This window comes from Pocillopora verrucosa, chromosome 10 (assembly GCF_036669915.1).
Source record: "Pocillopora verrucosa isolate sample1 chromosome 10, ASM3666991v2, whole genome shotgun sequence".
NCBI classification, from domain to species: Eukaryota; Metazoa; Cnidaria; class Anthozoa; order Scleractinia; family Pocilloporidae; genus Pocillopora; species Pocillopora verrucosa.
In genome coordinates, this window is record NC_089321.1 from 20,490,424 (window position 1) to 20,515,125 (window position 24,702).

The following is a 24,702-nucleotide window of genomic DNA, read 5'->3' on the forward strand; positions in this document are numbered from 1 at the left end:
GTTTTCATTTCGTTCATCGTTTCTAGAGTCCTTCGAATCAAAATACGACACCTTCCTCGGCCTTCTGTCGTTTTATGGCTGCTTAGCAAGCTTATTCTGGCTACTTTTTGCATTTATTATCACTGTTAGTCCTTTTTTTTTTTCAATTCATTGTTAGTTCTCAACGGAGGACGGTACTCCTCCATTAGCCCCGTTTGAAGGCAGTTCAGACAACTGAAACTCGGTCCTCTGCTCATAGACGTTTCCATTTCTGGAGTTCTTTTCAACTGCCAGCTCAAACGGCGTTTTAGCTCTCATCGTGCCACTTGGCTCAAATTTTTCGCTGTCGTCCTCCTCATCGTCAACAAAGTGTGGTGGGTGGGATCTCCCATTCTCCTGGGAGCTGGAGCTATGTGCAGTGCCCGGCCGCATTTTCCCATCTTTATCCTTGTAATAAACGTCACCAGTACGGTACGATATTTTGCTGGCACCGCTGTTCCGTCTGTTGTACTTGTTTGAAAGAGAAGCATCTCCTTCCAGACCATATCTAAAGCAGACAATTAAGATCAAAAGGTAAATATCTGCAAATAAATTTTCGGTTTTGTTCACGTAAAAAACAACGGTCCACTCAGAAAGAGGTATTACAGAGTAAAGTTGGTACATGTACCTTCCAGAGGGTTTGGGTCTCTTCACCACCAAACATACCACAATGATAACCATTATTAGAAGAAGGAATGCTGCAACGATGACAGTCCACCACATAGTCTTAAAAAATCCCGCTGAGAAAAAAAAAATTAAACAAGAACAAATGTATGTAAATCCACAGATACTCTACTTTGTATGTATTCATTAATTTTGGGATGCTTATTATGGGTAAACAACTGACAGACAACTACAATAGTCTGTCCTGTACGTGTTTTTAAAGCCAATTTTTTACACCATCGCTTTTGTGATACGAGAACGTACCAGGAGTGTTAAGAAGGAACCAGATATTGTTACACGCGATAAAATACTCTCTGATCTTCAGTAATTATCGAAGTATCGATAGGTTTATAACCTTCTTATTGCTTAATTGGACTAGGAGATTACAATCTCTTGATTGAACTCATGTAAGCTAAACCCTAAACCCTTGAATTCACAAAACAGTTCAACTATTTTACCTTCACACTTTCTACCATCCCCATCGTAGCCATCATTGCATTTACAGTCAAAAGAACCTTCCGTGTTCACGCAGCTCGCATGTTGGCCACAATCATCGCGGTGAGCTGCGCACTCGTCAAAATCTTTAACAAGAAGTTAGATTTACATTTAGATATAACCACAACATTAAATTACATGTCTTCAGTTGTATACCAGTTAACAACCCTATGGAGGTATTCTTATGATTTTATCGACATGATTATCCCTCAAATTTTTTATCCATATCAAATCAAAAGATCCTCATAACTTAAACAAAAATGCTGACATTTTGAAACTTAAGTTCCTCATACCACAAAAGATACCAAACTTTGCCTTCAAATGGCGCTCGTCAGGTGATTTATGAAGGTTTATTTATCCATTCCTAAAATTTTAATTCTTTAAGATATCCAAAATCAATCATCATGTTCAAAAACTTTTATTTTTACCTATAATTTCAGGATATTTGACTTTCAATGTGCCGAGATGTGAATTATTGAATCTTGATGCCAGGGCATATTGTAAATCCTGCAAGGACCCAGAAAACTGTGGACTTGTGAAGATTAGGAAGTCAACGATGACGCTACCGTTCCTACAAAATGTAGATAGAAAAAAAGCGATTAGAAATGCGGCCTTTACATGAATAGCAGTGAAAAGAGCTAAATAAGAAAAGGTACAACTGATTGAGTCAGCGTATGAATACATGGCCCTCATGTAAAACAGTTGCCTTCTTCGCGATTTCATTAACTGGGATCGTCGCTGCTTTTATAGGAAAGATGCTTGTCCACGTTATGGGCTATCCCAGCGGTATTCCCTGCCTAGTTTCCCTGACTGTTCTCTTGAGAAGGGGGAATATAACACAGGAGTTTAGCCTCATATTCGAGAAGACAACACAGTTACTAGGTTCTCACTCAAAGCTACTTTCCATCACGATGCAGGAGTCTAAGAAATGAGAAATTTTAACCCAAATTTTTGCCTATGATTGATACCTGAAGTTGTTGACTCTACAGCCGTAGTAATATTGGTTCACTGTTGATTTCCTAAATTCTTGATTCACCTGAAATAAAGAAAAGCAAATATTTTCACAAGAGCAGGGCACTGTGAAATACTATTGCTCCTACAACATGAAGTATTTAATCTCCATGATGCCGATTCCATTTCCATTTCTGTCTCTTTCTTGAAGCTTCCCCAACATTCTACAAGGATAAAATCCTTACTTTAAATAAATCAGACAGGCAACATGAAAGGGTTGCTTTCAATCGTCTAGAAAGACACATGGTCTGGAGACTTACCGTCGCTTCAAATTCTTCCTTGAAATCGAAGTAACCCCCTGATGCTTTGTTCTTGAGGGATAATCCAAATACCTTGTTTGAAATGGTCAGAGTGCCTCTAAATGTCTTACAAGCTGCAAAATAGAAGGCGTGACCTGTGAGTCAAACCTTGATTGGTGCCAACAGTTGACGAAAGTTCATAAAGAATCCCAATTTATTCATCCTTGTAATCTTTGCATCCACTCTAGGCCTTATTTTGGTTTGATCGACTAAAATACACTTCCATGAGCCCAAGTTGGCAAAAAAGACATTTTGGTGAAGATATGTACATTCAGGCTTCATTTGTTAAAATGAGCCCACATTTTAAAATATGTCAAATACCAAAGTACAGCTTCGGGAAGAAATTGTGAAACTATAGGATGAGGCGTGACATTCAATATAACTGTTACTCACGTTTGCAAGTCTCATTGAAACTAGCTTTAAAATGGCCGGGAACTTTGCATTCACACTCAAAACCCCATGATAGTCCTGACACTGACTGTCCTTGCTACACACTCCAGAGCCGCACTCGTCGATATCTATGTAATAAAAGAAACACTTCTTAGCTAAGTTTAACAAGTACCGAGGAGCAAACGACGCCATTTAAACTTTATCTACTTAAAACACTTTGTTCAACACATAGTTAAAGTAGAGAGGTGGGCAGGCAAAAGACAGCAAATAGGTCCCTGTTGAAAGGCAAAATCACATTAAAATAAGGAGGAAATTCGAAAATGCTCTCATTCTGGCGAAGACCAATTCTGCACATAAAAAACGTTTTGGCCTTCGCACAGTTACTTAACGAACAGGTTAATTGGACAGCTTGACTTAAGAATTCTCAAAATCAACGACAAATTTACCTTTGCATTCTGTGCTATCTCCTTCCCTGACCAATCCTCTTTTACACGGGGGTAACGTTGGCGGTGTTGGGGTACGTGGGGGTAGATTTTCCCTAAAGACGAAGCTGGCCAAAGTGAAGAGGGTTTCATTACCAACTTTCTCTACCCTGTAATAAATCATATCATCCAGAGTATAATTCTTGAGTATGGCCTGCTGTTCTGCCGTCCAGTTGAAGATGAAGGTAAGATTCTGAATGGGAATATTAATAAGTGAGTCGATGAGATCAAAGATACTGTCGTTCCTCAGGGCTGAAAAATTATTTCCACTGGCGGTGATAAGGTCCATCAAAGAAGATTTCATCAAAGCGGTCTTGGCAGAAATCAAGGGCTGGATAGACTGCTTTAAGACATCATGGAAACCTTTGACAGTCATATTTTCGATAGTTGAAGGTTGGATATCCAGGAGAATTGACAAGCGAGCAGGGGACATCTCTAGCGATAGAGCAGCTTTAGCGTAGGCTCCTTTTACTATTGGAAATACTATCAGTGACCACTGCGATGGAAGAGTTAAGTTGAACTCGTAGGAAGAAACCTTCAATTCATGAGGGAGATTATGGAGATCAAAATCAATTTGAGAATTGAGCTGTGTGAGCGAATTCCACAATAAATTAACGATGCTGCAGTTATCACACAACTTGGAGGAGTTGACGTGAAAGAGACTGGATGCTTTGCTGACTAGCTTAGCCCGGTAGTCGTTTAACAGCGTAGTATAAGAATTTGGTGAAAGGGCTAATAGCTGACTTGTTATTTCCCTGAATGATTTAAGACGCTTTAAGTCGCCTGCGGATTTTGATACCAGGGTGGAGATATTGGACAGAGATGTTGCACCCAATACGGGCCAGTCGGTTAGCGAGGCATTCACTGCCCATGCAATCTTTGGCCATGGTAGCTCAAATTGATCTTCAAACATCGTTAACAAACTGACATCATCTTGTACATTAAAGTTTGATTTTTCAGCCAGTTCATCAACAGTTGTTATCGCAGCAGCAACAAGTGAAGCAACTTTGGGGCATGTCATGTCGTTATTATGTCCCAGAAGCGAGACTACGATGTCGTGAGGCCTTTTATTATAAATATTGTTCTCAGAGATTTGGCAATATTGTGAGACTTCGCTGAAAGTGTAGTTTCCAAGTGCTTCAATTCCAATGGAGCTGAAGTTGTAAAGTAGCAATAGTTCTGATTTTGTCAGGTTCATCTTGCTTTCAGTGAAATCCAATACGGTCATCTCTCCAAGAGGCTCCTTTGAAAGGCCAACAGACGTTATGATATGAAGCACTGACTCGTTTTCCATGGCCATTTTACCATTTAAAAGCCTGATCACACTGTCGTCCCATTTTGATTCCAACTGTGCCAGAGTTAAGTTCTGGAGGCTCTCCACTGTTTCTTGTTGCAGCTTTGCGAAATTTGACAGACTAACATGAAGCTGCCGACGGCCACTTCGAATGACTTCTGCCCTAACAAAAGGAATCACCTCTTTCCATTCGGTTGGTGCGAGCTTATTTATATTTCCAGGCTGCAATTTCAGCGATGCTTCTAGTTTTTTTAATGACAATCTGAACTTTACCTCCAGATATTTGTACACCAGTGGAACCACTTCAAAGGGAGACAGCTTCTCAAAATCCGCTTCTGCCATGCCTCCGAACCGAATGAGTTCATATTCGTTTGTATTGAACAGGTCGTTAATAATGTCCAACGTGGGTCCCTTGCTTTGGCTTTCTCTCATACGAAAACCTGTATCTTTGTTCGCCTGAAGCTGTAAACACTCTTGAAATACCTGCAAGAGCGTTTTGGACCGAAACACATCCAAGCTAAGACCAGTGACGTTTCTAAATGTTTCTTGATTTAGAACATAAAGCGCTGTCCAGTCTTCCATTTTCAAACCGAAAGCCCACACGTTTTCCCGCCATGGAAGTCTTGTCACCATTTCAACAAGATTCACGAATGAAACAGTCGAGTTTTCAATGATAGTGAAAGCTGTTTGCAAGTAAGACATGTTCCTGTTTCTTCCATTCACATAAAATCTTGTTGTTCCACACAAAGCTGGAGATTCTCCTATTCCAACCAGCTCTTTTGTAATGTTGTAGAGTGTTTTCTCTTTAGCAGCAGAGGTATTAAACTGACAAACACGAGGTAGGTCGCTAAACTGCAGACCTTCGAGGATGAACCTTTGATCAAGTTTGAGATTGTAAATGAGGTTTAGTTCTACATCTGTGAAGCCACCTCCAGATAACAACATGGTATGAACCGACGTGTTCAAATAATCAGCATCTGAGATAGAATTGTTGGCTAAATACCAGATTATGGGATCGCTCTCAAACCTTGTTTTCTTCTCAATGACCTCTTGGATCCGAGTTCCGATGATCCTCTTCAGCTGAGAAATGGTAAGCTCATTAGAGTTGTATCCTATCAACTGAAACAGGTTTGCGACTGACATTTGCAACTTTGTGGCCTCGATCTTAACTACAGCGTCAATTACGACAGGAATCGTGTCATTCCATTTTTGTCTTGGTAAGTAGTGAAGATCTTCTTCGGTCATCTGCAGAGTCTTGATAACTTCACTTGAATTCAGCTTGAAGTAGACGACTGTTGCATTGAAGAAACTTTTGAACAGGAAAGGGGACGAAACGTTCAGCAAAGAACCATCAGCCATCCCTGTTAACGTAGCCACCTCGTTCAATGTTAGGTTGAATGTCTCGATCAGCCTCTTTGCAATGAATGCACGATAGCTCTCCGTCGAGTTGTCAAGGGTGCCATTTTCCCTTAGGGAGAATACAAGTTTGACTAACTCGCTCACAGAATCGTTTCGCAAACTTTTTTCTTCATATCCTGAGATTTCAGCAAGTTGTGGGAGTGTTACAGCATCTAGAAACTCCCAGTCCGATAAAGAAGCATCTACCGACCAGCGGACGGCGTGCCAAGATAGATTGGCAACTTCTGTGAGAATTCTTAGCACAGTCGTCTGTTCGGAGGTGATCACTGGGTTGGTTTGAAACGAGGAAATCGAATTCCCTTTTATTTTGATCAACACTGGACATGGAGGTGCACGAGAAACTGATCCAAAAACATTTACAGAAGCATCAGGCAACGTTTTTTTCAGAAGGTCCTGAATAGGAATCATGCACATGTGATAAATCTGTTTCAGAGTCGATCGGTCTAAAGTCTTGATTTGCTCTACACTCATGTTGTACAAAATACCGAATTGTTGAGGAGAAAGTTTAATTTCCTCATGTTTTAGGGCTTCTGACAAAGTACTCTCAGGATATAAAGCCTCTGAGATAACAGAGGAATTGAAAATCGTGGATGTCGTGTTTCCGTCAAGAATTGCCTTCTTTGGAGGGAGAGGAAAAACCAGTTCCTCAAAAGCGCCAAGGGTAAGTTTTAGTAATTCCTGTCTCTCCACTTTCACCAGTCGTGCTAAGGCATCCACGGATGAGAGTTGGAGTTTGTTGCTAAATGCTAAAGAACTCTCTGAAACCATTGCATTTACGACAGTCTCCCAGTCTCCAGGATCGTAAGAGTGAGAGAGATTTCTTATTGGAATTTTTAACCTTAATGCCACATTGTTGACAGTAAATAAGAATTTTTCACCCGTATATTTCAAGAGTTCCTGTTGGAAATCTGCTGCATTTAATGTTAGGGCGACGCTTTCATTACTCAAAGAATCATTAACACTTCCAAATGGAATTTCGTATGTCCATTTATAGCTTAAGTCTTTCAAATTATGGACCGTAAATCCAGACGTGTGAAAATTGATAGGTGACAATCCATCCAAAATACTAATCATATTTTCAGAATATGCTTTTTCCAAAGACCAAGTAGACAAGATTCTTACATGCTCAGTGGTTACTTTCAGAGCTTTGGCAGTTTCTGTTAATTGCCTTGGCAGCAGCTTTTTTAAAGGCATGTAAAGGAACGGTAGAGTAAACTGCCCAACCACTGCAGGAACCAAAATAAAGAGTAGGAGGAAGTCCCGGGACCAGCTGAGCCCTTGGGTCCCTCTCGACATCTTGTTAACTTCTTGACCAGAGAAGCACGTGTTCTAAACCATTCAGTGGGTCATCTGTAAGGAAAGGGCAGAGTTTGATTTTTTTTTAGCTTAAAATTCTCGGGGAAAACTGCACTCGCTTACAGATGCAGTTCGTTGCATGGAGGTAATCTCTCTTCCAAAAATTACTCTTGCATTATCACCCATCCGTGCATTGCTACCCATCTCGTACAATCCTTCCTTTGTGCATGCCCTGCGCCACAATTGGTATCAAGCAATAGAATAAATATATTTTAAAGCCTTCTATCTTCACCTGCATTCGCAATTATTTTGAAAATAACGTATTGATCGTTTGGGAAACAAATCAATCAATAAATAAAATTATTCTTACAATGGTACAATGATTGAGGTTTGGAGGAACATCCACAACTGCGTAACTTAAACATGTAACGGCGATATGTAAATTCGGTGTAATTTGATAACCACGAACTTGAATAACTTGCCTGAATAAATTCATCGAGCAAATTTGGAGGCCTCGACTTAAACCTTTCGGCGGGAAAAGCGTTTCAGTTACAATTCCAAAATTTACCTCGCATACATTACAATGAATTCCTTCATTATAAACAAACAGCCTTCCCATTATCCCACAAAGTGGTGGCAAGTACAGCTTACCTTGAACTTGGAAAAATAGCTACGATTCCGTAGAATCGCCCTGAGTGATTGGCTCAAAGGCTGTAACACGCGGATCGATCTGAATACTTTGCGGTTATCTTTAAATATTTGGAAGCAGACTTCAATGTTTACCCTATTTTCAATTCAGTTTGGTGTTATCACCGTGCAGGTGGATAAACTCCTTGTATGTGGTGAGGATATTTGGTTCCCGGGAGATATAGCTGTATCGGTAGATAATCGATATGCTTACGGATAGGTCATCTCAAAATGTAAACAACTTTCTCAGAGAAAGGTTATTGCGAAATCCAAAATCGATTCTTCATGTAAATAAGTAGTTGAGAAGAAAAAACTGTTTTTACGCCGATTCAGTTCAAAAGAGCTTTTCAGTACTTTCAAAACCTGAGAACAGTTAATAAAAAATTCAGTACCGAGAACATTGTCAATGAAACAGGTTAAGCAATATACGAAAATTCCTTTCCAGGTGTAAGCTTAAGTAATAGATAACCATATTATCGCAGGAAACACGTATGGGAATGACTTGAGATGGAAAATTCATCCAAAACATCTATTAAGTTAATTTAATTGTTAAAACGGGTATTACATCCATATCTGCAACATTAATCTCCGTGTTAAAAAACCTTCACTTTTTATCAAACGAAAGGAATTGGAGCACTGTTCAGGTCCACATCCGTAAACAGAATAAAAACACAAAACTGCAATAAATATCCGAAGTTTCTTTTCTTGTTTGTTTTTGTTTTCTCTGGGTTGAAATTGCGCAAAGGCGCAATAAAAAAAATAGTAAATACGGTGGAGCAGGTGAATAACTGTTTCCTCAATAAAGACTGGAACTCAAGCTTTCCTTCTTTAACTTTAATTAGTAAAACGGTTCCTCGTGATGAAACACCCACTTCAATATGGCCTGAAGTAGACGACTGCTGGCAATTTAGCAATTTGGCAAGTATCTCTTACTTTGGATGAAAACCAAATTCGCCCTAGTGCTTTTAAGAGGAATTGTACCGTGCTAGGTACTGAGAATTCCTAGTAAACTCGGAAATGATGCACACATGAAGGTATGGCTTATACTCAGGCAAATTATCTGAGCCAAAAGAAAACTTTCATCAATGTTGACGCGCGACGCTACTATAATAAATTATGTATCGTAACATGTTGATATAATCACAAAGCCAAATTTCTAGAATTCAGCCTTATTTTAATAACACGAAAGCTTAAGTAGAAACTTCCGTTGAAAATTTGCTTGTACAGAGAAAATAACATCTTCTTTGGTTTCCATTCAATTTTTTTTCTATACCTCCAATAAGTCTCGCCCTTCTAATGGTGGTCCGTTATTTTCGCTGCATGATGTACAGAGCTAGTTCTACCATTCAACGTAACAGCGTGAGTGTGGGTTCGTAAATTACTCTTGCTTTGGAAACCGATAATATTTACAAAACTATGCATTAGTCGAAGATCAAAAGTTAGTTGCTTGTACCCATAAGAAAACAGGGAGTTGAGTTATGACTATACCGTCCGACGTCAACAATTCTAACTCGAACTGGAACTTAATTTGTATAAATAAGCAATTGGAGCCGATTAGTAGCACAAATTTGTGCTCTTATTCCCCGCGGCTACCAAAATGCTAAGTGGAGTATGAAACAATGAAAATTATCTTGACTTATCGAAACGGGAGTTTCCTAACATGCATGAAAATTTACATCATTCTCTTCATAACAAAATCAAGCAAGCCAAGACAAACAATTTTTTTGAGGTAGCTCAGCTATCATCTGACATAAAAACCACACGATGTTTATGGAACTTGCCCATTTACAGTTAAGAAATAAAGAGAGAGAGAGTATTCAGGGACTATCCGGTTCATTCAGTGTTGCGGTCCAATTCATTTGGAAACCGAATTACCTCTTTCTTAGTCGGTTTTTTAAAGATTTTTCCAACACCTGTGATGTAGAACGTGCTATTTGTAAAAGAAAAAGCCCTCCGTTCCAATATTTCCTCATCAAATACGTATACAACTCTGTAAACTTACTCTGAACGATTCCACATGGTTGTTAGCTTATACGCAAGTTAAATCTACCATGGAGTTCGATTTCTAGAACATGTAGGCTGCGCTCTATGTACAATCAAATTATGCTAAGAAAGTTGCGCACACACCTGCAAAAAACCTGGTTTCAATAACAAGAAACCTTAGCCTCGTTTGGTTCACCAACGGAAACCATGTAAAGTATTTGCAGACTTCTTTATGGCCTCCTTCGTCTTCTTTTGGGTCAGTTTCTGACTTAACAATCACGAATCGTTAAAACAAAACTCGACGGATGAAATCTCCTTCGTGTTTCGTGTTCTTATGTTACGATGAAGTAGTTGGCAAGTTATGGGAAACTCAAACCCTTTAGCGATGCTAAAATTTGCATACTCTCACACACCTGGAAACTTCTGTTTTCTTCTGAGTGACATGCTATTCGCCACGTGGGGTTACTAGCTCCCGGCAGTCAACCTTTATAAACCGATTTACATAATTTTCTCACAACAATTTCTGTGAATTTCTTATAACGGCGTTGGGAGAATTTGTGGAGCCATCTATTACGATCTCTAAAGCTTTCGCGATGGCGCGTTCTACTCTCATAAGTTGCATTTAAGACCTTGGTAAGATTCATGATAGGAAAAGTTGCGTGCACATTGTCGTTGGCTCAAGAGCCTTAATCTAACACAAGAACTGAGATATAAAAGAGAATTTCGGAATAAGACTGGAACATATTTACAAACGCATCATCATAACAACCTCAAAAGACAATTGCCTCAGAGTTGACTCATAATTAAGCCTCAGCGAACTTCATTAATATTTAAAAGAGTTCACTCGGAAACCCACACGAAACAAAGAGAAGTATCTTCAACAATCTTCGAAATCGTTTGAACGTAGTAATTACCAACAGCCATGCTTTACTAGGGCTTGACTCTTACTTTCCAATAATAGATAGACTTTAAACGCAGAAAGTTATAATTAAAATGTTTATCACGGTTCATTTCCCTATCGCCCTCTAGTTGTTTCCGTTTTCTTGATCTCAAACACCTGCAATTAATGGCACGATAATAGCAATGACGTCACACTTTCTAAGAGACTTCACACCCCATTCTTAAAAATGTTATCCCTCCCACTTGAAAAGCTAATTTTAGTAACAACAGGAGTTTGGCTTAACAATAAATGTTTCTATAAAAGTCCGTTTAAGACTTGAAAATTCATCACCGTTGCCAAACGAGCGGGCACTCATTTCATGATAGTAATTAAATGAGAGACAAAACACTTTGGGTGATTTCCCATTAAAAAATTCATTTTTCTGTTCGTAATCAATAACTGAAGTAAATTTCAAAGAGCCTTGTCAAATCAATACGATAATTTGCGCTTCCATTAGTCAAAAAAATATATTGCCCACGGCCTCTGGTCGGGAATTGACCCCACGTTACCAGACATTGGAGGGGAAAAGCAAAGGAACTGAAAAGACACACATTAAACGACTTTAAATCGGCAGAGCACACTAATTCTAAACAACGGAACACAAAACTGAATTTGGGCAGAGTTTTTTATTATTATTATTTAAACTCGCTCGTAAAATGATCGTTCATTCCCATGCTTATTATTATATTTTGTCTATTTCGCAACACAGCTACATTTTAACGGTGCCTTAGTGGGCTGCCTATGCAAAAACTGAACCGCTTTGCAGCTAATAAAAAAAGCAGTACAACGTATTTTCTTTCTGTGTATCTATGGCTTGTTAGGAGAAGATTCATAAAGTTTGTAAATTACAAGCCTACGGTCGGCCAACGATAACAGACTCAGTTGCCATTGTAAGCTTGCCTGCTTAAATAACTTTAAAATTTTTCGCCTGAGGGCAGAAGAAATTTTTCCAGACACAACTAAGGAGCGCAATGAGGGCTCAATTGAGATAGCATTACCCCTGCTCGAACTCAGTTTTTCGGAGCACTTTCCTGGTGTGCAGTAAGATCCTGTATCAATTTCAATTCAAATGGGTTGGGAATGAAATAAAAAATAGGGCTGGGTGACAGGTGGATTCAGTCCTACAGGAGAGTTTCGTTTTTAAATCATTTGGTTTTATCGTCGTACAATCCAGTTTGTACCAAAGTCTACGAGAGTTTCATGGAACGTCTGCAATATAGAATATACACACCGTTGAAAAGAAAAGAGTACTTTTTAACAATTATCATCAACTAGAAAGTTCATGTGAAAGATAATAGCATATACTTTATTTACCATCAAGTTATGTCATGGCAGCTAATGTAAATTCTTCGAGTCACTACTTTGTGATCCGCTTTGTATCTGATTGGTTGGGTGATCGATTGGGTGATTGGTTTTTTCTGAACCAATCACAGGGCGAAGTAAACAAAACAAAAGCAATCCTGAATAAAGGGGGTAAGTTTCTAGAGCAACTTTGGTGCTGCGTCGGTGGAAGGGTATAACAGGGTAATTTAGTATTATCAACTGAGTTGATAAAGTAAATTGGCCACCGTGAAGAGGTTTAATGCTGACATTTCGAGCGTTAGCGCCTCGTCAGAGCGAATGCAGTTGGTCGACTTGACGAGTCACCAAGGTGCTGCATTCGCTCTGACGAAGGGCTAACGCTCGAAACGTCAGTTTTGAAACTCTTTAAGGTGGCCAATTTACGTTATCAACTCAGTTGATAATACCAAATTACGATGCAATAATGGATTAGTTTTGAGACAATATTGAGAATTGCTAAAAAAGGAAAATGTCAACGAAGCTGAGTCAAAAATTACATCATAATGTAGTCCTTTCATATGAAGCACGCGTCACATTCATGTTTCATCAAACTTGAATCGGAATAAGCCTACTATGGTAAGTAAAAATCAGCCAACCTGTTGTGTTCCATCCATAACTGTTGCCTCCTGTAAATTCCATCATGATCAATTCGAGAAGGATCACCAAAGTAAGCGAGCTGTTAGAAGGAAAAACAAGCTTGGAATTATGTTAAAAATTAATGAAGTTGTGACTGTTATTTTGCAAACGTTGGCTGAGAAACATACTCCTTTGCAACATGTGCACGTGCATTATCTGAAAAAACAGGATGGTGGTCACAGCATCACATTGATAGCAATTCGTTTGTCACTTCAATATAACAGAATAGAATTGGACGACTATGAAGGTGTTACCTTCCAAGCAAATCTCTGCGTTCCTTTCTGCCTTTGACCCAGACCCCCGCCTAATCTACGTGGTAGCCAGGATTCTATCACACCCGCCCGAACACGATCGACCAGAATCTGAAAAAAAAAACAAACAAAAATGAGCGTTTCTTTTCTTTACTTTTTTGTAGTCTATCTTCCCGTATTAGTGGTTTAATTCGATGTTTGGTAGGATTTAAACAGCATCTCATGAGATTTTATCGTTATGCTTCAGTCCTTCACTGTCCAAAGAGCTTTGTCCTTCTCACTGACTTACTGATCATGAATTACAGAAGGAAGACCACCTTACCAACCGACCAACAGAATGAGAATTTTAAAGCTGTTCCAAAGTGTGAGTATTTCTTTGGCGCTCAATTCTCGTCTTCTAATCCATAACTTTGGCTAATGCTTATACCTCAGTTTTATATATCACTCTCAAAATTTCGCGACTCCAAAACATAACGAACGAACATGATGAGAAAACAATCAAGAAAATGTTTTGTGGATGCAAGGAAAGGGTACACTAAGATGTAACTTTCTGTGAAACTTGAGTGCACTTCACGGAGTCAGGATAGAGTCGTAAATGATAACGGTTGCCATTAACTTTTTCAGAGGTTAGATTGGTAGACAGCGACGCGGATGTACAGAAACAGCGACGTAAAGAAGAAACAGCATTTTTGCTCCCCGTTGATAATACAATCCCGTTGTAGAACGTTTCGAGTTTTTCTAGTCCACTTTTTTCTTCACCTTTCTTCCATCAATCACAAGTGGTTTATCTTTGGTCTCTCTCAAGGCTCTCTTTGCTTCGCTTTCATCTGAAAACTTAAAGACAAAGACCTTGTGTTGGATTAACCCTTTCACTCCTATAACTCATCAAAGACCAGCTGATAATTTCTTCCTACAATGTCTATACATTGTCAAGCAAAAACTGATGAGTAGAATGAAAAATATCAACTCTGGAATATTTCTGGATTTAATTCCAAATTCTTGGAGCTTAATTTTCAAGAACTGCACGGTAAGGACAGTACCTCCACAAAAGTATAGCCCTTCGATTCTCCAGTTTTTACATCCTTCACGAGCCGAAGCATTTTAATGGATCCATATCTGAATAATGACAGAAAAAGAAATAAAAACACAACTTCACCTAACAATTATTTTTGAATTAGAAGAAGTTAGGGAGGAGATGGTTGAAAGAAATTGCATAATCCAAGCAAAATTATCTCTTTAAATTTGACAATTTGACAATAAGGCAATTCTTCTATTCATATTATTCCATAACATAGTATTACACATTCATTACATCACTGTCATTTTTTGCCATGTAATCTTTAAAACTGAGAGTAACTGGTAATAGATTCTCATGTTTTTACAACAAAAAGGATCTGGTTATGCAGAACTTTGAAAACAGTTCACTAGAATTCATAAAAGAATACATGTAAAAATATTATCTTTAATCTGTGGGAATGGAAAAATCTATTTAATGTAACTAAATATTGCTTCCATTGACAGAAATACATTTCCACTGACTTTTGACTTTGAAGGTCTCTTAGACATGAAAATGACAATAAACTCACTCTTCCTGTCGCACACCACTGGAAAAATTATTATAGAAGGGTGAACATTCATACCTGCCAAAAATCTCAAATAATTTCTCCTCTGTTGTGTTATAGTCCTGTGATGAAGATAGAAAAATCTCAAGAAAACAAAGAATATAATAATATTGTAATAATAATGCAACATGGACTACAAACCTTGTTAACTAAGTAAATGTGTAAATTTATACTACACTATCCAGTAAGTGACCAGGGACAAATCTTGGAATTTTAATGGAGGGGTAAGGTTTAAATTTTGATTCAAAAACCACAGAATTTTTTTGCTGCAAATTACTTCTAACCCAACCCATGCTTGTCCCCTTGCCTTTGTATAAACCTCACATGGCATTATACAAAAATTAGCCATTTGAGAAGCTACTTCTAAAGGTCTGATGGGGAAGAGAAGAGGGGGGGAATTGGACCCCTGTACTCTCTCTCCAGATGTCACTGGTCATAAACTGTTAGCCCTGGGTTAACACTGTTTGATTGATCAATAACTTGACTTCACATCAAAATTTGAGATTTTCCAAATGGAACCAAATGGAACCCAGTGATTTTGTGGTCATCATTCCTGTAGCTGAGGACAACACAGTATGCTTAACACTTGTTAATGTCTTGGTTGACTTTGAACATTAATTGTCAGACTGCACTGGCCAAAGCTAACAACAACCACTCTTCAGTTGTAACAGTGCAGTTATCCTCCTTCATGTTGGACAGCAATGCACAGCTAACAGGTTTTATCAAATTTTTGAAATCCTGCACTCCCCATAAGATTTCTACTAATGGGCCTTGATAATGACCCTAAATCATGAGGCAAACAATCAAACATTTATTTATTGTCACAATCATGATAAACAAACACATCTTTTAAAAAAATTTTCCACATTTAACTTGGAAGCAATCCTAGCTTTGAAATTGGTCACATACCAGTCTTGCAACAAAGATACTCTTAAATGGATCCCCCTGAATTTTTTCATCTTTCTTTACATCATCTAAAACAAAGAAAGCACATATTTAAGTACATGTAGTCTACCAAGTTATTTCAGCATAAAGAAAAGGTCACTGCTGACTAGAAGCAGTCATGAAAGGTAAGTGGCAATGAGATAATGAACTCTCATACATAGACATGTACAAATCTGATGGGCACATTTCCTTTGCCACAGAACATGACAAAAGTTGACATATTTGTTATTCATAAAAGTACGAAACATGATTTCAGGAATGATAGCTGCCATTTATTACAGGACTGTTTTCTGGCATGAGGCGACCACAACCTCCCACCAATAAAGCTACAAAAAAGATCCATTCATGAAAAATGAGACTTGTATTGAACTTGTTAAATGAAGAAAAACATTTGGCTCAAATATAAACTCCAAAGCTTCTTTCAATTCCAAACAAAGGGGTAAAAAATTTGTGAAAACAAAAGCTAAGAAAAGTAAAAATAACTCCATAACACAAACAAAAAAGGGCTAAAACATGCCCACATCAATTTTCAATGTCAAGTTTGCAATTCTTTGATGTGATTGTCTAATTTATGAAATCATGCATGCTGCACCTAAATATGGAAATAATACAAAGGGGGGAGAGGAAGATTTAATTGTAATTTGAAATTCCACAATGAAGGGATTTTATATAAAGGCTCTGCCTTATTCCACAATTTTTCATGTATCTTCAATAAAGAGGTATGAAATGATTTTATAATGTAGCTACATCACTTTGATTAATGTAGGTTACTCCTTGCATCCAGTCATGTATGGTGACAATAGGCCATTTTGCAGTTGTGTACTTAGTTGCCAAGCCTATGACATGGAGTGAGGCTGAAGGTGACCATATTGAGATAAAGACCAGACAAAGTAACTTGCATTTGAAAAGCAGCAACATTTGTATCCTAACAAGGTCAACTTCAGTCTTACTCCTGTTCAAAGGCTTGGCAACCAAGCACAGCAACCGAGCATGAGGAATTGAACCTCAGACTTGTGATGCTCTACCACTAAGCCACAAAGACTCTACTGTAAGCAAGGTACTTAGAATTTTTTCTTTGTCTCATGCTCATGAAAAGACGAAAAATATCTTTCTCTAGTTCATTATCGAGCTCAAAATTTACCATCTCTCTTATTTTATTAACAAACATGACACTATTGACATCGTTGATTGTAGCAGTACACGGGACGCATGTCATATGAACTTTGTAATAGACCTCGCTCACCGTAAAGTTACTGTGGCTCAGTGGTAGAGCATCGGAGCGTGAAGGAATCCAAAGGTCTGAGGTCCAATTCCTCATGGGAGTCAGGGTTTTTTCTTTGTCCCATGCTCGTGACAAGACGTAAAACATCTTTTTCAGTCAAAGCTACTTTTACTTACATCTAAATTTTCTATCCAAGCTGCTATTATTTACTTTCTTTTTCTTGAGAAGTTGTGGTTTCTTCTGGACAAACACTCCCTAGAATAAGAAAATGAGGCAAAAGAAGACAATAAAATTCACAACATCGAAAAACTACTACTCTTTACCAACAAGACATGTCTGGAACAGGGAACTTTTGTCACACCTGAGCATTCCTAGTGTAATTGGAAGGAGAAGTTGCCTCAGATCTCTCATAGGTAGAATTCGTATCATGGTCGTTTCCTTCAAACTGAGATATCCTGCAGACATATCAAGAATAATCTTTTTGTGAATTCGAAGACAACAAGCACGAATAAATTTTCATATTAATGTTACATTAAAATTTCAAACAGACTGAAAATCTTTAATGACAAACCATGGTCCAACGCTTCTACGCATCACCTCAAGCTTTCCAGAATCCATCATTCTGTATCTTTTCTTTTTGTTCTAAAAGTCTTTATCGAAAGTGTCAACATCTGCCGCCATCTTGTATTGTACTAGATACCAGTCTCCAACAGAGTATCAGGTAAATTTCATGTCTCGCTACATACCGTATTTATTCGACTAAACGCCTCCCTCGAATAAACAGCGCACTTTAGAGGAGAAATATTAATAAACGCCGCCCTGAAATAAACGCCGCATCATGAGGCGGCGTTTATTCGAATAATAGGTTCAAAAAGCACACGACGATCAATACTTTGATCACAGTTGGAAATTTTGTGTGAACCAGACACAAATCCTTTTGAATGTAACAGTTCTGATGTCGAGGAAGCATATCCGACATTGACTATTTACGTTATGTATGCAGTAATATATTAACATGCAAATCGTGAAATTGAAAACGCTATATATAACGCCCTCGTATAAACGCCGCCCTCGAATAAAAATTCACGAAAAATTTTATAAACGCCAAGGCGTTTAATCGAATGAATTCGGTATGCAATAAAGCAGAGAGGGTCATACAATAATGCGTAAATATGAACACCACTGACGTAGTTCTCTCCATCCGTACTGAACGTCCGAAAACGTAAATCATACAATGACCTGGATCTAGATTTTTTTTTTTTTGTCTATTGCGCGTCACGCCATGGTCGCACATGGTCGCGCGTGCTCGCGCGTGGGTGAAAAGACTCGGTTCCCGGTGACCCCCTACTTAAAATGACATTAAACAAAAGGAAAAACTCTATAATACCCGTAATTAATTTTTCATTTAGAGCCAAAACTATGTACTCAGTGAACCGAGAAGACATTTTGAATATGTCGAACAAGGAACTAGAAATGTCGATTTCAAGTGGTGAAATTAATGTTAGCGCTCATTCCGGAATGGATTGATTATGACAAAAGCAAGCGAAAGAAATATTTCGCCGAGTTGATGTCGTGACAAATGATCTCATCGAAGAGAATGAAGGTAGGTAGTTAGGTAGATAGGTAAGACTTTATTTAATCAGGGTAACATTTGACAGTAATAATACTGATAATCTAATGGCCCTCAAAATAAAAACTAATAGCCATAGTTGTAACAATATTAATAATAATTAAAATAGTATATTAGCCTTTGCACATCGAAAAATAAGATTATAAAATGTGGTTATATACAGATTTTAAAATTTACATGAATAATTGCGTAAGAATTTGACTATTTAATATTATTTTAAAAACGGGACGCTTAAAGATTTTAACAATAGTACTACGTTTGAGGCCCACACTTAGTTTGTTCCATTCATTTGTTGCTCTCACAGCAAGAGTTCGACCACCTTCCTTACTTCTCTTATATCGAGGGCAACTTAAGTTAAGCCGGATTACAGAAACGGGTTGATCTGTTATGTGTGTCAGAGTTCCTGATAAGTAAATCATTTATATATTCAGGGGTTTTGCCATGTAGCCTTTTGTAGGTTAAAGTGCATCGATTTACATATGATTCAGCATAAAAGGGAATCCACTTTAGGGAGTTAAATAAGGCGACAGAAGGTGTTGTTCTTTTGGCATCAAGAATTATTCTAGCCACACGTTTTTGAAGAAGCAGGACTTTCAAAAGATTTTCTTGACTGCAAGAAGTCCAAGTCATACTGCCGTAAGGCATTATAGGTTTAATGATCGTAGAGTAGTATATGTCTCGTTGACTGCTCTTCTTCTTGCAATTCGAATGTCAGCTACTTTCTTCCACTGGTGTTTGCTAAGTTCATATCTGTCAACGTCGCTCAGGTACTTTTTACGCATATTTACACAAACCAGGCCGCCAATAAAATAGATGGAATGCTCACTGGCTACAATACAAAAGTCTCGCCTCACAAAGGGATAAAAAAGATCAAGAGATAAGATTTTTTGCCATGATTATGATTCTGGTTTATACTTAGAGATGAAAGTGCTGTGAGCTCTGTCACATAGATCATTTTCCAAAGATCTTATGTGACTATCTATACAAGATGTGCATACATCAGACAGCAAAGCGTACGATTCGTCATTTCCAACATATATTTTCAGCAAATATGTGTCTTCTCCAATATTTGGTAACCGCGTCCAACTATTGGTGTGTGGATTGTAGCTTACTATAACTGATTTTGGCCTTGCAGTACTGTACAAATTCCCTTTGCAAGGAAATAAATGCTGTAACTCGCCATATTCAGATGGTATCTTACGTAACGTGCACCAGCTATTCTCGCCAAGAAAATAACAGAGCAATTCCTCGCCCCGAATCACCACAAACGAAGAGATCTCAAGCGACTTCCTGGGTGGAACAGAAAAGTTATCACAATATCTGGAGTAGATTGAGTCAACAGCATCCCTCACAAGATCCATACATCCTTCATTTTCTTTCACGAGATCATTTGCCACGACATCACTGCCAAGAAAGTCACGCGATACATAAACGAGTCGAACTTGACGAAATAACTCGGCGAAACATTTCTTTCGCTTGCCTTTGTCATGATCATGATCATTCATGCTAGAATGATCTTAAACACATCTTCCTCGGCGCTAACATCAATTTCATCACTTGAAATCCACATTTCGAGTTCCTTGTTCGACATATTCAAAATATCTCTCTGGTTCACGTCGGTGAAATTTACAAGGATGAAATTTCTTGGTCTTTTTCGGCTTGATGGGTTACTATTACTACTACCATTTTGTATAATTATGGGACTACACTCTGCGAATTCCGCTATAATCTCTTATTTCATCTTGATCACGTTTACTATTCCTTATACGAGCTCTCAGAGAATTCCAAAAAGTGCCCTATTTTAAGGGCCTGTTTACATGGAGGTGAGGGACCCCAGGTAGGTGAGGTAACCCGCGTAGCCGTGATCGAAAAATTAAACGCGTTTACATGCAATCTTACAACCCCGGGGTGCTGGGGTGAGTTTTCTTGAGGTTGTTGTTGCGCTTGCAATTAAGGAGTTTGAGCAGAGGCGTTCCAAGCTCACATCTCGAAAAAAGACGAAAGGTTATTTCTCGGACACATATGTATTTATTCATGAAAGCGTCACGCGTTGTGTTACGCGGTGTTTGGTTTCAAGAGGAACCGTTGACTTAATACGTTATACGGAATAGTTTGGGAAACCAAATATGGTCGATTTACAACGCTAAATGTTCCGAAATGTGAACATTTTACACTCCTTGTGTGTCCGTTGCGGTTTCTGGTGATTTCTGCCATGAGACGGTTAGGAAATGTACAAAGTTTTAAAATATACATGTTTCGCTTTTGAGCTTTTTGCCATGAACGCGACCCCAGCTAGGCGGGTTACCCCATCTTGACACGTTTACATGGCAAATTGTCACCCCGGCTGACAGGGTTACCCTACCTGGCAGACCGGGCAACCCGCCTAGGCGGGTCACCCCACCTATCATGTAAACGTGATCAAAATAAAATAAGAAATTATAGGGACGGGCGGGTTACCTCACCTACCTGAGGTCCCCCACCTCCATGTAAACAGGCTCTAAGACTTGTGTATGTCCGTGGGTTATTGAGCTCTTCCCTGAATGGCTCGTCTAACTGCACGGGCTTTTAATTTAGCGTGCACAATTTTCTAATTTGCACTATTCATTAGAAGTACATTTTTTCATGGTAAACTCAAACAATGGAATTAAAACAGGAGCAAGTGTTGATTACGATATGGATACTTAGGAACCCCTAATGCCTGCGATCAGTGACCGATCTATTTAGCATTACAAAATCGATTTTATTTCGTGTTTATCGCAGAATTTGTGGAGCGATTGCCAACAAACTTTCCGGTCAATATTTGAAATACCTACTTGTTTGAAACTGAGCACCGCTGGGCAAAATGATTAATTTCGGATCCTTCGCCCGAAGGAACGCGTTGGATCAATGATCCAATGATCCGATGATCCGTCTTCAGATCACGCAGATCAATGATCCGATGAATCCTTGTCTAGAGTGGATTTGATAGACCACTGAACTGTAAATGGATTTGCTCGAAAGAAACGCCACAGATCAGAAATCCGATCCGGATTCTCCCAAAGGAACGCACCCTTTGTGTCTATGAAGACGTTTTTCTTCGATACACTTTTAGTACATGAGGTGATGGTTCCGTTAAAAAAGGTAACTTGACAGTTGGTTTTCAGGTAGAGGTAGTTTTGTTAATTAGAGGTCACCGCAAACTACTTTAATTAGACATTTGGGCGTCAGTGATACTTTCGTTTCCTTTGTGAGTGACGTAGATACGTTAAAACCAATCGGGTTGGGTGGTGTATCATGGAGCCAATCAAATCGTGTCTTAAAAAATAGAATGACGTGCAGTAAAGCGGATTTGTAGCTATTGTTGTGGCTTGTTCGGATATTGGCTAAACTTAAAAAAAAAAAAAAAACTCTTACACGCGTTGCGTACCTATGTTTTGCTTAGTCAGCAATCTGATACAAGATGAAAAACCATTCGCCTGCAGGAAAATAAACAGTTTCTTTAAACCACCTGCTCCCCCGCTGAAGGCTTTGAAAATCTAATGAAGAAACATCTTTTTTCTTAGCAGTAATTTTGTTGTGATATAGACATTTCTTTATTGTGTGGTGATCATGTGGCTGAAAAGCCCCGTGGGAAGTTACTATTAAAAGTTTCTTCTATTTAGCCATGACTTCAGTAAGGAGTTTGATGGTCTCTCCCTCTCAAAACTAAACATTGTGAATCGACTGACTAGAGATGTAATCTAGAGCGGTTTATTGCCCGCTAACCAGAAAATGACATAGGACTTAAAGGGACGAATTTTAGAATTTTCAGTATAATTGGTTGTGCAAGTGGCAGTGATCAGGATATTCATGAAATCATTTTGGCTATGAAAACCTACATAAACGGTGTTCTGAAGACCCTATAGGCTTATTAATTCAAAGATTTTTACATTAACTGTTGATTTTAAAAAATCGAATTCAAAAGGAATTGGTGGGAACATTCTTTTACAAAAACCAAAGTTAACACTTTTTTGGATTTCAAACCTAAATATCTTGGAATAGTGCGTGACTATAGCCCTTGATAAGATCAATTTTGTTTGCATTAATATACTGGCCAAGCGACATTAGATTCCGTTGCAGCTGGCACAGCCCATATAATTAGAATAAGGAGTTGGAGAACAGATCAGCACGACCCTAACAAGAATTTAAGGGGATGTCCCCTTCCTCCTGGGGGAAGGAGTTTGTCAATTTTTGTGTATCCCTTCCGTTCTGAGCGATAAGTAAGAATGGGAAACTGTAATAACTAGGACCCATGATCTGAATTTTTCTACCATGACGTTTGTTTCCTGAGTAATAATTGTTAGCAGTTTATAGACTGCACCTGGTCACGGTAGGACTCAAGTCAGCCTTCAGGTCCAAGCTAATTACCCCACGTAGGCTTATTTCAAAACGTCAAGGAACATGAATGAATATGGAAATGTTTCATTCGTCATTATGATACGATAATTTGCTTCAACCAGAAGAAACCATCTGTAACAGAACCACTTCAAACTCTCATTTAGCACATGCTTCCTTTCCCGCGTAATGATAGCTGAAGTCTTTAATCCCAAATCATGATTATTTGGGCTTTTATTGCACATATTTTCTTTTATATTAGTTTAATTTCTTTCTTTAACTTTCATTATATTGATGTTTCAACATCGAAATATATAATAACATTCAAAGAAAGCTTAAAAGCCACATTCATCTGTTAACTGTCATTATGTAAGTTTCCATGTATGGATAAAAACCATCGTTTGATTGATAGATTAATTGATATAGACTAAACCTGGTGTCGACTCCGGCGAGTCGACTTGTAGAACTCATTTATGAGAGCTGTTTGCTAAAAGGAAATTCAGTACGTTGCCAGTGTCGGAGAGGTACTCCTACTAATGAAAGAAATGCAAGCGAACATGACTATGAACACAACAGTGAAGGAAGGGCAGCCAGTTACATTTCCAAACTGCTTCAATCCTTTAGCGAGAAGAATTGGAGAAACTATTGTTTATTGCTTGTTACTTGTTATTTCGTTGGTGGGAAACACCCTTATTGGGATAATTGTCTACAGGACAAGAACTTTAAGAAGACCCATCAACTTTTTCATCGTTAACATGGCCACGTCCGATCTGATTTATTCGCTTTTCCTGTTCACGCCAAGCATAACACAGCTACATCTGGGCTCCGAAGCCTGGTTAATAAGAGGTCGTCTTGGTGAGGCCTTGTGTAAGATGACAACTTTCTTAGCAGATGTCTCAACCGGTGTGTCAATTCAGAACCTGGTTTTAGTGGCAGTGGATCGATTTGTGGCTGTAATAATTCCCCTCCGTTCGCCATTCTTCAGTACAAAATTGTCCTACTTGTTAATTTTTGCTTCTTGGATAGTCGCCATGGCTGTCTTCTCGCCGTTTTTCCTCACCTTTACGGTTGTCGAGTATTCTGGAGGGGCCAAATGTCAGAGGCAGTGGAGTGAAGTTTTTGGGGACTCTACGTCTTTCAAACACTACTTCCTGAGCGTTTCAATTTTAGTGTTTTATGTTCCTTTGTTGTCGATTGCCATACTTTACATCGCCATTTTTTTAAAACTGAAGTCACGGAAAACGCCAGGCGAACAATCAGACAACTCAAGGAAAAACAGAGAAAGACGAGAGCGAAATGTGCTCAAGATGTCGATAGCTATCGTGTTTGCATTTGCGATATGCTGGCTTCCCTTCACCTCCAGCCAAATAGGATACCTTTTTCTCGCGGACAGGGCCCTGATATCTTCTTGTGGGTACAAAATTTTCACACTTGCTGCATTTTTTCTGGCTGTATCATATTGTGCGATTAACCCTTGTATCTGCTTCATTTTCAATGGAAATTATCGTCAAGGACTTAAGAAACTCCTTAGTGGCTCATCTGTTGATAACAGGGTTGATCCAGTCCCACCCGCCCAGTAGTAGTCCTTAGAACACAGCTAATAAGCCAGGCTAGTTGTCGATGATATTTCATACAGGAAAGAAGGATATTTATGAGAAGAAAAAACTTATCATAACTTGATCAATAAATAATAACGGGTCTTAGGACACATTTCACAAGTCACCG

At 38.6% G+C, this 24,702-nt stretch overlaps 3 protein-coding genes and 1 long non-coding RNA gene across 4 annotated transcripts; 2 read left to right on the top strand and 2 right to left on the bottom strand.

Moving 5' to 3' along the window:
• Nucleotides 1-75: 75 nt before the first annotated feature.
• LOC131774799 (uncharacterized) lies at nt 76-10,855 on the bottom strand. The gene is given in 10 exon segments (XM_066173179.1): nt 76-526; nt 647-758; nt 1,140-1,262; nt 1,605-1,747; nt 2,145-2,212; nt 2,448-2,560; nt 2,880-2,945; nt 2,948-3,004; nt 3,323-7,421; nt 10,214-10,855. Coding segments are annotated over 9 exon segments (5,100 nt in total). The 5' UTR covers nt 7,368-7,421; nt 10,214-10,855; the 3' UTR covers nt 76-153.
• A 497-nt stretch (nt 10,856-11,352) lies between these two features.
• LOC131774821 (uncharacterized) lies at nt 11,353-17,691 on the bottom strand. The gene is made up of 10 exons (XM_066173180.1): nt 17,566-17,691; nt 17,356-17,449; nt 17,171-17,249; nt 15,737-15,801; nt 14,846-14,889; nt 14,246-14,321; nt 13,965-14,039; nt 13,209-13,316; nt 12,915-12,994; nt 11,353-12,186 (listed from the first exon to the last, which is right to left on the bottom strand). The coding sequence occupies exons 1-10, from the start codon at nt 17,613-17,615 to the stop codon at nt 12,165-12,167; spliced, it is 693 nt and encodes a 230-aa protein (XP_066029277.1). The 5' UTR covers nt 17,616-17,691; the 3' UTR covers nt 11,353-12,164.
• On the top strand, nt 12,590-14,309 carry LOC136283833 (uncharacterized). Its single transcript, XR_010718936.1, has 3 exons — nt 12,590-12,894; nt 13,453-13,569; nt 13,830-14,309. It is a non-coding gene; the product is annotated as an uncharacterized lncRNA (long non-coding RNA).
• A 5,843-nt stretch (nt 17,692-23,534) lies between the features above and the next one.
• Nucleotides 23,535-24,627, top strand: LOC131774823 (RYamide receptor-like). Its single transcript, XM_059090906.2, has one exon. It carries the CDS (start codon nt 23,535-23,537, stop codon nt 24,555-24,557), a length of 1,023 nt encoding a protein of 340 aa, XP_058946889.2. The 3' UTR covers nt 24,558-24,627.
• The last annotated feature ends 75 nt before the right edge of the window (nt 24,628-24,702 follow it).

Excerpts from the sequence above, each read along its gene's own strand:
- LOC131774821 (XM_066173180.1), bottom strand. The coding sequence starts at position 17,615 with ATGATGGATTCTGGAAAGCTTGAGGTGATGCGTAGAAGCGTTGGACCA. Across the intron at positions 17,450-17,565 it reads CGTAGAAGCGTTGGACCATG|GATATCTCAGTTTGAAGGAA; the intron begins GTTTGTCATTAA and ends ATATGTCTGCAG. Across the intron at positions 12,187-12,914 it reads TTATGGATGGAACACAACAG|ACGTTCCATGAAACTCTCGT; the intron begins GTTGGCTGATTT and ends TCTATATTGCAG.
- LOC131774823 (XM_059090906.2), top strand. The coding sequence starts at position 23,535 with ATGACTATGAACACAACAGTGAAGGAAGGGCAGCCAGTTACATTTCCA.